Source organism: Sorex araneus, chromosome 2 (genome assembly GCF_027595985.1).
Source record: "Sorex araneus isolate mSorAra2 chromosome 2, mSorAra2.pri, whole genome shotgun sequence".
Taxonomy (NCBI): Eukaryota; Metazoa; Chordata; class Mammalia; order Eulipotyphla; family Soricidae; genus Sorex; species Sorex araneus.
This window is the reverse complement of record NC_073303.1, coordinates 259147204-259160211: the sequence shown is the minus strand read 5'-3', so window position 1 is coordinate 259160211 and position 13008 is coordinate 259147204. Positions and strand designations below refer to the sequence as shown.

At 53.7% G+C, this 13008-nt stretch overlaps 1 protein-coding gene across 2 annotated transcripts in view; it reads right to left on the bottom strand.

Moving 5' to 3' along the window:
- The window catches only part of CCNJL (cyclin J like), a 36181-nt gene that overhangs the window by 19314 nt on the left and 3859 nt on the right, over positions 1-13008 (bottom strand). For both annotated transcript variants that reach the window (XM_055127839.1, XM_055127838.1), the window contains exon 3: positions 2955-3168. In XM_055127839.1, coding sequence (XP_054983814.1) covers positions 2955-3168 — 214 coding nt within the window. The remainder of the gene's footprint in view (positions 1-2954; positions 3169-13008) is intronic.

Below are 13008 nucleotides of genomic sequence, written 5' to 3'. Positions count from 1 at the left end.
CGGCCCTCCGATGGGGGGCGGGGGTGGGGGGCGTCTGCCTGCGTCTGAAAGGCCCTCTCCGTCCACAGCACAAAGGAGACCCCAGTGTGTGCCTCGCGTCCCAGCTCCCCAGACAGACGGGGGGGGGGGGGGGGACAGCCCCAGGGCCCCGTGGAAATCTAAGCCCCCTGGGCCCGGCGGGCGCGATGTAGCCCATAGATCACAGACAGCACAGGCCAAAGGCCACGGGGCAGACTGAAATGTGACGCTCATCCTCTGCCGGGGATGTCTGGGGAGCTCCCGTCCCTTCCCAGGGCGAGGACTGGGAAGCCGCAGGCTGGTGATGCCCAGCAAGATTAGCCTCTGGACAGACAGGCAGCCCCGCTGGGCCACCGTGGGGAGAACCACGAGGCTGTCAAGGGGAGCGGACACCCTTGTGAAAAACCCCTAAAGCCAGGCTTTGCGACTGCGTGATCATTCACACTGCCAGGGGCAAAGTATGACAAAGGGGAGAAAGTACCGACCCTCTTCACGGTATCCTTAGGCTCGGGTGAGGGCTGGGAGTCGGGGGTCTCATACATAATAAAATGGGATAGCAGAGAAATTCAAAGCGGATCGAATTTTAAAGATAAAATGCTGTCGGGCTGGAGTGATAGCACAGAGGGTAGGGCATTTGCCTTGCACGCGGCCGACCCGGGTTCGATCCCCAGCATCCCATAGGGTCCCCTGAGCTCCACCAGGAGTCATTCCTGAGTGCAGAGCCAGGAGTAACCCCTGTGCATCGCCGGGTGTGACCCCCCCACCTCAAAACAAAAAGGAGAAAAAAAAAGATAAAATGCTGTCAAGGAAACCTCTTGATGGCCGCTGGCCACCTGTGGGCATGTCCTCCTCTGCGCTTAGCACAAGGTGGGGAACGGTTCCATGACACCAAGTGTAGCTCTGAAGAAGCCCTGAGGACACCCTCTGTTCTGGAGTCACCAGCATCCCAGCTTGGGGTGTATAAGTCCTCCGCTCTGTGGGACTCTCTTTCTCTCCTTCCATATTTCCTAAGTAAAACTATTTTAATTAACAACAAAAATAGCTGGAGATAGTACAGGGTTAAGGCTCTTGCTGTGCACTTGGCCTGCCTGGTTCAATCCACACACTGCACTGGGCCCCTGAGACCACTAGGAATGACCTCAGGACACAGAACCAGGAGTATGTCCCGAGCACTCATGGGTATGACCCCCAAACGTTAAAAAAAGTAAATAAAGGAACCCCCAGATCATTCATTCATTTACCCCCCACACACTTCTGGAGGTCACACACTGCCCCTGGGGAAGGCAGTAGTTTATTTTATTATTTTTTTATTGTTTGGCTTTTTGGGTCACACCTGGCGATGCACAGGGGTTACTCCTGGCTTTGCACTCACGAATTAACTCCTGGCAGTGCTCAGGGGGCCCTATGGGATGCTGGGAATCGAACCCGGGTCAGCCGCGTGCAAGGCAAACGCCCTCCCCGCTGTGCTATGGCTCTAGCCTCCAGGTGGTGTTCATTTTAAGAACAGTGATACTACACAGCAGGGAGGCAACACTGGCCCAGGGTGGTGGAGAGGCTTTCTCCGAAGCGACCCAGTGTGACTTTTAATCAGGACCAAAGTGGCTGGCAGGGCAAGAAAAGTACAGGGATATTCTCTCGGAGAAAACTACGGGCAAAGTGCCAGGAGAGGTGGGGCTGGAACTCAGGGAGTGAGGAGGTGTGAGGTCAGCTCGGAGGAGGGCCATGGAGGCTTTCGGTCCCCTAACACTGTAGGGAAACAGGTGCCCTTCTGAGGTGGCAGCATGGCACATGACCTGAGCAGCAGTGTATTCGAGCAGTAATCACTTCCTTTTATTTCTTTTTTTTTTCTTTTTGGGTCATACCCAGTGATGCTCAGAGGTTACTCCTGGCTCCACACTCAGGAATTACTCCTGGTGGTGCTCAGGGGACCATCTGGGATGCTGGGGATTGAACCTGGGCCGGCCGCGTGCAAGGCAAACGCCCGACCCGCTCCAGCCCCATCACGTCCCTTTCTTTGACTGTTGTTTGGAGGCCACACCGGGAACTGTTCAGGGGCTAATCCTGGTTCTGTGCTCAGGAGTCAGTCACTCCCAGCAGAGCCTGGGGGACAATGCAGTGCCAGGGATCGAACCCACACCTTCCGCACACAAAGCCTGTGCTCAGCATGCCACCCGATCTCCCCCAGCCACCACTTCTCCCCAGTAACCATCTCGAAGGTGGACACACACAGATCGCCAACACCTGCCTGGCTTTTAAGGAGGCCTCTGAGGAAGACGCAACCTCCCAGAGGGCGGTGCCCAGCTCTGGCGACCCCAGACACACACGTCTTGCTCGGGTCCAAATCAAGCAGTGGCATTTCTCTGCACCTTTAAGAACGGCAATAGCCACCCCCCAGGGCACTCAAAGGTCCCACACCAGGAAACAGGTGACATGGACAAAAAGAATAGAATCTGGCAGGTGTAGTTCCGGCTTAAATCCTATCTGCTCTGAGGTGGCTGGGGGCTCCACACGTTTTCTTTTTTTTTTGCTTTTTGGGTCACACCTGGTGGTGCACAAGGGTCACTCCTGGCTCTGCACTCAGGAATTACCCCTGGCAGTGCTCAGGGGACCATATGGGATGCTGGGAATTGAACCCGGGTCAGCCGAGTGCAAGGCAAACGCCCTACCCGCTGTGCTATTGTTCCAGCCCCTCCACACATTTTCTTAACCTCTGTGCCTTCTTATAATGGGGGATTCAAAGTCTCTCTCTCTCTCAGCATCACAGTGCTAAAGTTCCTGTCACTTAGCTTGGCACATTAGAAATGAAGAGAATTACTACTCAGCAAAGGATAAACGTCAACGATGTGCAAAGACCGTATAAATATAAAATAACCCTCGGCAGCCAAGAGTCCCCCGGGGAGCGGAGGCAGAGGGGAGGAAGCCGCGTAAGCACCTACTTGCAAGCAGGAGGCAGGAGACGGCCACTGTGTACAGCTGCTTGGTGGTGCTGATGCTGTAGCGGTCCAGGAAGTGGTCCAGCAGGTAGACGGCCAGATGCCGGGCCGCGGGACAGAGCTGGCAGCGGCTGCTCAGCAGGCTCAGGATGTCCACAAGGAACCGGCGGCTCTTGAGGAGGGGGGAGTGGGCGCGGAAGGTGGGCAACTTCAGTTCCTAGGAGAGGAAGCGGCAGGGGGGTCAGAGCTGCCTCCTCGGGGCTCCGGGGTTCTGAGAGGGTGAAATGTGGGAAGCTGGGACTCAGGCTCCCCTCAGACAACGCTCATTTTCCAGAAACGGGGCGGTCTCGCTGGTCCTTGCAGGCTCCTGAGTGTCAGGGTTCGACATGAGACATAGGCAGGAGAAAGAGGGACCGGGGGTCAAAACTCAGGGCCCTGCATGCAAAGCATTAGTTCCAACCCACTAAGTTGTCTTCCGAGGATCAAATTTTCTAATGGGAAACTTGGGATTTTTTTTTTTCTTCTCCTGTTATGCCGCACGGCAGAGCCTGGCAAGCTCCCCATGACGTATTCGATATGCCAAATACAGTAACAATAACAGGTCTCATTCCCCTGACCCTGAAAGAGCCTCCAATTGTTGGGAAAGATGAGTAAGAAGAGTTTGATAAAAGCTCAGGGCTAAGAGAAATAGAGATATTACTGGTGTCCGCTCGAGTAAACTGACGAACGACGGGATGACAGTGATACAGTGACAGTGTTATGCCAGGAATTAAGCCCAGGGCCTCACGCATGCAAGGGTAAGAGCTATATTGCTAAACCACTTCCCCAGCGCTCCAAATGCCTCAGTTCTACGAGCAGCCTGTGGCTCCCTACAGCTTGGTCCTCTCTCGAGGAAGCTCACAGGACAGTAGCTTCCCCCTTCAAGGCCAGCAGGAGGGCGAGTCTGGCTCCAGAGAAAGAGGATATGTCACGGGTGTGATCATGATAGAAACGTCACATTGTTTCGTTTTGGGGGCCACAACCAATGGTGCTCATGCATTACTCCTGGCTCTGCGCTCAGAAACTACTCCCAGTGAGCTTGGTGGACCATAAGGGATGCTGGAGATCAGCCCTGGGTCAGTCTCGTGGAAGGCAGATGCCCTGGCTCCTGGACTATAGCTCCAGCCCAGGGAACAGGAGATTTTAGCGCATTCCTCAATCATTCATCTAGGACATCTGTCATCTTCCCATTTCACTTCCTTAAGAAAAAAAGCTCAATTTCTGCCTGCATTCCGTATCTTGTTTGGTAGCTGGTGAACTTCCTGTGGAAGTTCAAGTGGCTCATGGCCACACGGGGTGCACGAGCTCCCGGAGGACAGGACCTGGCTCGGCTTTTGCTCGTTATACTGCCTCCCGCCCCTGGCCTAGTCTGACTAGAATGTCAAGAGTTCAAGCCCGGACTGTGGAAGCCATGAGGAGGGGTGCGGAGGAATGAAGTGCAGTGTAAGTGTCCTGTGTTCCCTGGGTCCTGCCTACAGAGGAGGACGGGGCACTCAGGCTAGAGAAGCAAGTCGGGTGTGTGTGTGGGGCAGGGGAAACTGCGAGGTGCCAGGCAGATTTTGGAGGGACGTCTAGGACTTGGTGCATGCAGATGCCGGAAGGAAAGAATGTTCAGCCCAAAACACCAGCACATAGAAAGGCACCCAGAGCACCCCATCTGCGGACTCTGGAGCACTCAACGACAGATCGGTCGGCTATGGACAGAGCAGGCTGGCAGAGTGGGCAAGGTCCCAGTTTAGGTGCCCGGCTGAGATACCTGGCTCGCCTGGAGGGCCTTGGGGAGCTGCCAAGGGGATGTGAGCGGGGCACGCACCTGACCCGGGTTTGATTTCCAGCATCCCATAGGGTCCCCTGAGCACTGCCAGGAGTAATTCCTGAGTGCAGAGCCAGGAGTGACCCCTGTGCATCGCCAGGTGTGACCCAAAAAGCAAAAAACAACAACAACAACAAAAAAACCCCACAAAAAACAAAACAAAAAACCCCAATCCAACCAAAACTATTAGAAATGAATATGGGCTGTAGTGTTAGATTGGTGTATGCATTAAAGAGTATAATTATCAGGACTGTGAATACTGGTACTTAAAAAATAAAAAGATAACAAAATGAAGATGGGACTGTTCCTTTCTTCCCTCCACCTGAAGGCAGGGAGTGTGGCCCAGACTGTGGGGCCGGGCAGGCTGCTCTGGGGTGGAATCTCAACTCCACTATTTTCTAACCTTGGGCCGGCGGAATGTAAGCCTGTGTCCTCCTCTGAAAACAGGGGTCACGCTGCCATAAACGTTAGGTATTTGGCCCTTCACAGCACTCAGCACGCATTACCGCCTTTCCCAGGATAGGGCAATCAGACCTCAGATAAGTCCAGCTTATCTGCCCTGCCAGGGGCTCTTGGGAACCTGCTTTGAAGGTGGAAGGACGCTTTCTACCTGAGCGTTTCCAGCGGGGCCAGGGGCCTGGAGGAGTGGAGCCTGCGCCCCTCCCCCACTCCCTCTGCAGAGTCAAAGAGAATCAGGCGCCTTGAGCCTCTGCTTCATCCGGCCAGGAGGGACGACCTGCTTGCCTGGCTGTTCGCTCCCCAACCCACTAAAAGAGAAAAAAAATAGATTTTTTTTCCCTTCCCATTGACATTTGGAGAAGCCAGGTCATTGGTCCTCCTGGCTTCCCATCAGAGCATCTCAGTCTTGAAGTGAACCAGCCATCACTTCCTTAGCCCGAGGAAGGGGGGCAAGGCTGGCAGTCCCAGGGCTCCTCGGTTCCGCATTCCTCCCCAGGCCCCCCTGACCCAGGCAGAGCCGGCTGCAAGGCCGGCAGACCCACGGCTGATCGAGTGGCTGGATTCCAGAAGCAAAAGTCTGGGCCTCTCCGGGGTGGGGTGGGGGTGGGGGCGCTTGGGAAGCTCTGGGGATAAGCTGGGCGGGGGCGGAAGGGGGCGCAGGTGAGGGCCCTGGGCAAGGCGGGTTTCTGTGGGCGACACTCCTTGCCAAACCTAGCAATGCGCTGGGAAGCCCAGAGAAGAGGAACCCAAAGGCTAAGAGTCTCTGTCCTCGGAGGGCTGCGATCATGCGTCGATTCTGACTTTTGTGTTTTTCGACACTGTCTGGATTTAAAAACAAAACAATCCCTTTGATAAGCATGTTGTTGCTTCAATGACTGTTTCCACTTTTTTTTTTTTTTTTTTGCTTTTTGGGTCACACCCGGCGATGCACAGGGGTTACTCCTGGCTCATGCACTCAGGAATTACTCCTGGCGGTGCTCAGGGGACCCTATGGGATGCTGGGAATCGAACCCGGGTCAGCCACGTACAAGGCAAATGCCCTCCCCGCTGTGCTATCACTCCAGCCCCGACCGTTTCCACTTTGAAAAAAAAAAAATAGACAGAGGCACCAGATACCCAGCAACCTGACATCATCAGGGACCCCTCCCCAATGAGCCCCCTCCCCCAGCAGGGCGTGTATGTAATCCCCTGCCCCGCTCTGCTACTAAGCTGCAATGAGTTTACTGAAAGATTTTCAGAGGAGACAGAGAAACAAGCATCACTTTAAATCCTCCTGCAGCGAGAAACGTGTGCGGACCCTTTTGCAGGCTGGGGACGGGCACTTGGGCAGCATCTCTGCTCGGCTGGGTGAGGTGGCCTCCTCTGCCTGTCCTCACGGGCCTGGTGCTAGGGAGAGGGTCAGCGTTACGGGAGGAGGCAGATGTAAATGGGACCACGTGCAACACCAATAATTACTCCGGGAGCCCAGCGGGACTAATGAGACTCTCTAACAAGAGGCCGGGCCCTGACCTTGTCTGCCTGCACTCACAGATGTCTTTGGGGAAGCGAAGGGAGTTGCAAGCTACGGAACAGGAGGACGGCAGCACGCTACACTCCCACAGGATAGGCAATGGGTAGACACCAACTAAATGGGTATCAGTGAACCCCAGGGAAATGATTCAGTGAGGAAGTGGCAAATCAAGACTATGAGATGCTCTGACGGGAAGCCAGGAGGACCAACGACCTGGTTTCTCCAAATGTCAATGGGAAGGGAAAAAAATCTATTTTTTTTCTCTTTTAGTGGGTTGGGGAGCAGGCCTGGCTGTCTGCTCGGGGCTCTGTGCTGAGGGGTTACTCCCAGCAGTGCCCAGAGCTGGCCGGGTGCAGGGTAAGGACATAAAGCCCTCTAGGAGATCTCTTAATCTTTTTTTAATCTGTTTTTGTTTTGGCCACACCTGGTGCTGCTCAGGGCTTACTCCTGGCTCTGCGCTCAGGGAGCACTCCTGGCAGGGCTCAGGGGACAGTATGTGGTGCCGGGGATGGAACCCAGGTCAGCCGCGTGCAAGGCCAGCTCGCCCTCCCAGCTGTTGTTCTGGCCCGAGATCAATACTCAGGGCCTGCAAAGTCTCTGAAAGGCAGATACTCCTCCACTCCACTGGTCAGTAAGAGATTTTACTAAGAATTTCAGGAAATTCGGGGCTGGAGCGATAGCATGGCGGGTAGGGCGTTTGCCTTGCACGCGGCCGACCCGGGTTCGATTCCCAGCATCCCATAGGGTCCCCTGAGCACGGCCAGGGGTAATTCCTGAGTGCAGAGCCAGGAGTAACCCCTGTGCATCACCGGGTGTGACCCAAAAAGAAAAAAAAATTCAGAAAATTGATTAAGAGATGATATGCAAGGTTCCTAAAGTCATAACCTGGGATAAGTACTTCACTTTAAGAATTTATATATATAATAACATATATAACAATATGTTATTAGTAATAGATAATATATTATATATCTTTATATTTATTTTTTGTGTTTATGCAGAGGCATTACCCTGGCAGCGCTCAGGGCTGACTCCTGACCCTGGGCTTGGAGATCCACCCTGGAGAGGCTCAGGGGACATATGTGGTCCTGGGGCTCAGCCCAGCTGTGTGCATGGCACACGCCTGACCAGTTATATGGTCTCTGAGGCCCCCACTTTAGGAATATATCCTCGTGAATGTACGCTGAGAGGAAACTGAGATCACCACTGCGAAGCCGTGTGGAAAATGGTACTGGGTCGGAGAGACAGTGCCTTAATCAGACTGAACCTAGTTTGATCATCACAGGGCTCTGAAGATCCCCCCACCCTTCTCGCTCTCTCCCTCCCCTCTCACACTTTTTTTTTTTTTTGCTTTTTGGGTCACACCTGGCGATGCACAGGGGTCACTCCTGGCTCTGCACTCAGGAATTACCCCTGGCCATGCTTGGGGGATGCTATGGGATGCTGGGATTCGAACCCAGGTCAGCCGCGTGCAAGGCAAATGCCCTACCCGCTGTGCTATCACTCCAGCCCCCCCGCACCACACACACACTCTTACACTGACAGGACTCATGAGACAGTGGCCTCAGCGGGCACCCCCAAGGTAGGAAGGCAGAGGGAGGGGAAGAGGAAGGGAGAAGGAGCCCACACTTCCTTACAGCCTGGCCTTCCCTGCGTGCTGCTGTATCATGGATTCTACATCAGCACCACTGGGTCTTGCTTCTCATAGCTGGGAATCGGGTGAAGAAAAGCCTATCACAGCAGTTACTCCCAGTGGCGGGGTGGAGGGTGATGGGTTATGTGTGGGCAACTTTATTTCTCTTTGCTTGATTTCTGTAGTTGCTTAAGCAAACGGGAAAAACAAAAACGGGTGAGTGCGTGCAATAACAATAGGAAAACGACGGGAGAGCCCGCAGCAGATCCGTGTCACGCCTCCCCGCGCCCTGGGACTCCAGAGGATCCAGGGCTGTGCTCCTTCCCCCGGGGGGCTGGATGGTTCGGGAAGACAAAGAACCAGCCAAGCGCGTGGGCACGGGGCCAACTCTAGACCGAATTGTCCTTTACTCGTGTCGAGCGCACAGATGCCCACGGCCAGACGGGACCCGCTCGCCCCTTCCCTACCCGGAGCCCTGCAACCTCGTGTCCCTTTCTCCTGGGGCACCCTGAGGGGAAGGAGGGGCCCTATCGACAGATGAGCTCCGGGAGGGGCCTCAGCGGAGGGTGTGGGTACAGTGACTGGTGGCTGAAGTCCCAAAGGACCCGGTTTGTGGCCAGTCTCCACAGGAAGCCGGAGTCAGGGTGCCACCTCAGCCCGCCGGCCTGTTCTCGGGCTGCCTTCAGCCTCTGTGTGCACTGGGCACTCCGGGCACCTCTGCAGGACGGGCTGCGGGAACCCCTCTAACTCGGGGCCCCGGAGTGGGGGAGGGGCAGGGCAGGCGCTGGCCCCTGAGGGTCACGGGGGCATCGCAGCCATGAGGCAAGCCCTCGGCAGGTACAGGCTGTTCAGAGCCAGCGTGCGGGTGGCAAGGGTCTGAATTACAGCCACACCCTGTCAAGAGACTGGGACGTGAGAAGGTCAGTAGGAACAAGGGCTGGGAGTGCTGGTCCACGGTTGGGAGCCTGCCACCAGTGGTGGCAGGGGGCGGGGGCAGGGCAGCTAGGACAGAGAAGAAGGCTAGCCGGAAATGATCGCTCTGAGCAAGAACTGAGCGCTGAAAGTATGGTAACCTTTCAGTTCCTATAGAGCAAACCATAATGCCAAAAGAGGGGAGAGAGAGGGAGAGAAACAGAGAGACAGAGACACAGAGAGGAGAGAGACAGAGACAGAGAAAGAGACAGAGAGAGACAGAGAAAGAAAGACAGAGACAGAGACAGAGAGACAGAGAAAGACAGAGACACAGAGAGACAGAGAAAGAGAGAAAGACAGAGACAGAGAGACAGAGAGACAGAGACAGAGGAAGAGAGAAAGACAGAGACAGAGAGAGACAGAGAGAAAGACAGAGACAGAGAGACACAGAAAGAAAGAGACAGAGGAAGAGAGAAAGACAGAGACAGAGAGAGACAGAGAGAAAGACAGAGACACAGAGAGACACAGAGAGAAAGAGACAGAGGAAGAGAGAAAGACAGAGATAGAGAGAGACAGAGAGAAAGACAGAGACAGAGAGAGACACAGAGAGACACAGAGAGAAAGAGAAAGAGAAAGTCAGACAGAGAGAGACAGAGAGAGACAGAGTGACAGAGAGACAGACAGACAGAGAGAGAGAGAGAGAGAAAGAGAGAGAGGAGGGAGAGAGAGAGAGAGAGACGTACCTGCCATAGAGGCAGGCTGGGGGACAGTGGGAGGGAAACTGGGGACACTGGTGGTGGGAGTGAACACTGGTGGAGGGACAGGTGAACAACTTTGTAACTGTGTATCTCACAGTGATTCAGAGAAAAGATAATTTTTTTAAAAAAAAGACTGGCACATGATCTGAGAAACGTACCAGGCTCAGGTCTGACATTATTGGAGACCCAGGCTCCCAGTGGGGACGTGTAAAGCAGTTTAAGGAGCCTTAGGGGGCGGGGAGAAGGCGTGGCTCTGCGGCAGGGGAGCTGTGTGGTGCTCCAGACCGAGCCTGGGACGCCCGCGGCCCTTTGAGTCGGCCTCTGGCTTCCCTGATGAGGATTCCCTGTCTGGGACAGGGCCCAGGGCGGGGCTGTCGTAGACCCCAGGCCTGCTTTGACTGAGAAGTGGAGGCTACCGCAGCCCCCCCCACCCCGTTCTTGGGTTCTCGCCTTTACTAACATCCCCACCGTGTGTCTCCCTAGTGGAAGGAGAAGAAAGAAAGAGTCACTCTCCTCCTTACGTGTTTTGGAGAGACACAGAACCAGATGCAGATCTATTCCTATAGACCATTTACTATGTGTGTGATTTTGTGTGTGTGTGTGTGTGTGTGTGTGTGTGTGTGTGTGTGTATGGACTGGAGCGAGAGCACAGCGGGTAGGGCGTTTGCCTTGCATGTGGCCAACCTGGGTTCGATTCCTCTGTCCCTCTCGGAGAGCCTGGCAAGCTACCAAGAGTATCCCACCCGCACGGCAGAGCCTGGCAAGCTCCTAGTGGCGTATTCGATATGCCAAAAACAGTAACAACAAGTCTCACAATGGAGACGTTACTGGTGCCTGCTCGAGCAAATCAATGAGCAACAGGATAACAGGATGACAGTACTACAGTACTACAGTGTGTGTGTGTGTGTGTATGTGTGTGTGTGTGTGTGTGTGTGTGTGAGGAGAATGATAAACAAAATAATTCCAAAGACAGGTGATGTTATAAAGAAAATAAAACAGGACAGTGTGGCAGAGGAATAATAGCAGAAAGAAAAGCAGATCCCAACTATTGCTTCCCCTGACATCCAAAAGCAACGCTTCCACGAAACATTTCGGGGGTGGAAACGGTATAAGATGAAGAAACAGTTACCACTGATTTCAGTCAAAAATAATTGTTTTTGTTTGTCTTTTGGACACACCAGCTGTGCTCAGGGGTTACTCCTGGCTTTGTTCAGGGATCACACCTGGCAGGGCTTGAGAAACCCGCTGCGGTTCAGGAGACTGAGTCTGTGTCAGCGAGTGCAAGGCAAGTGCCTAGCTTGCTGTACTATCTTTCCGGCCCCTCAGTGAAAATTAAAAAAAAAAAAAATATATATATATATATATGTATATATATATTTTGCTTTGGGTCACACCCAGTGATGCTCAGGGGTTACTCCTGGCTCTGCACTCAGGAATTACTCCTGGCAGTGCTCAAGGGACTATACGGGATGCCGGGGATAGAACCTGGGTTGGCCGCATGCAAGACAAGCCCTCCCTGCTGCTCTACCACTCTGGCCCACTTTTGTTCATTTCGTTTTGCTTTTTTATTCTTCTTTTGTTGGTGACACCCGGCAATGCTCAGGGTTTAATCCTGGCTCTGTGCTCAGGGATCACTCCTTGCAGTGCTTGAGGGACCACATGGGATGCGGGGATCAGACCCAGGTTGGCTGCATTGCAAGGGAAGTGTTCTACCTGCTGTACTTTTTCTCTGGGCCGTTAAATTAATTGTTTTTGTTTTTTGTTCTTGGGCCACACCAGTGATGTTCAGGAGTTACTCCTGGCTCTGTGCTCAGGGCACCACATGAGATGCCGGGGATCAAACCCGGGTCGGCCGCGTGCAAGGCAAACGCCCTACCTGCTGTGCTATTGCTCCAGCCTCAGTGAAAATATTTTTGAGAGTTCCCAGATTCTAGAGATAAAACACCAGATCGGAACAAAGCCGACACAAATAGGAAGTGGGTCACATGATTGCGGAGCAGGGACACTATGAAACCCTCTATGTGATGCAGACCCCGGAGGGGGGGGAGGGGGGCTTGGCAGGACCTCCTGCTGCCCAGGTGCTAAGCCAAAGCACCAGGATGCTATTTTCATGTTGTACCTTTTGTTCTGAAAGTGATAATCCTCTTCATATTTTTTTTTTCATTTAACAAAGGGTTTTTGTCAAACTCAAGTGGTATAATATAAGCTTTAAAAAAAACCGGGGTTCCCTGTCAGGGGACAGCCTGTGCCAGGGCCCTGAGACAGGAATAAACTTGACTTATTCAAGAAGAGAAGGGAGGCGAGTGTGGCCAGGGAGGAGACAGGAGGGAGGGTGGGGTTATAGGTCCGACAGGCAGCAGGAAGAATGGGGAGTTTTACTACGACGAGCGGATGACACTGGAGGCCTTTAAGCAAGGAAGTTACCCAGCTTCAGACCTGGCTTTCGTCGAAAGTGAGGGATATGAGGTCAGGGTGAAAGAGACGTCGTGAGATTCTGTGAGTGGCTCCAGATTCACCCGTTATGAATTTGCATCCAACACCAAGGTTTGTTTCCATGGCGGAACATTTTCATGCACTGTAGCACTGTTGTCCCTTTGTTCATCGATTTGCTCGAGCGGGCACCAGTAACGTCTCCATTGTGAGACTTGTTGTTACTGTTTTTTGGCATATCGAATATGCCACGAGGAGCTCTGCCGTGCGGGTGGGATACTCTCAGTAGCTTGCCGGGCTCTCCGAGAGGGATGGAGGAATTGAACCCGGGTCAGCCGCGTGCAAGGCAAGTGCCCTACCCACTGTGCTATCACTCCAGTCCCACATTTTCATATCAGGTTATAATGCTATGCAGGTACAGTGGGATTCTCCACTTTCTCTCAGAGCTCGGCCTGGTGTCCTGCATCAGTCAGGCGGGACATCCCCAGGCTCAAGGAGAACAA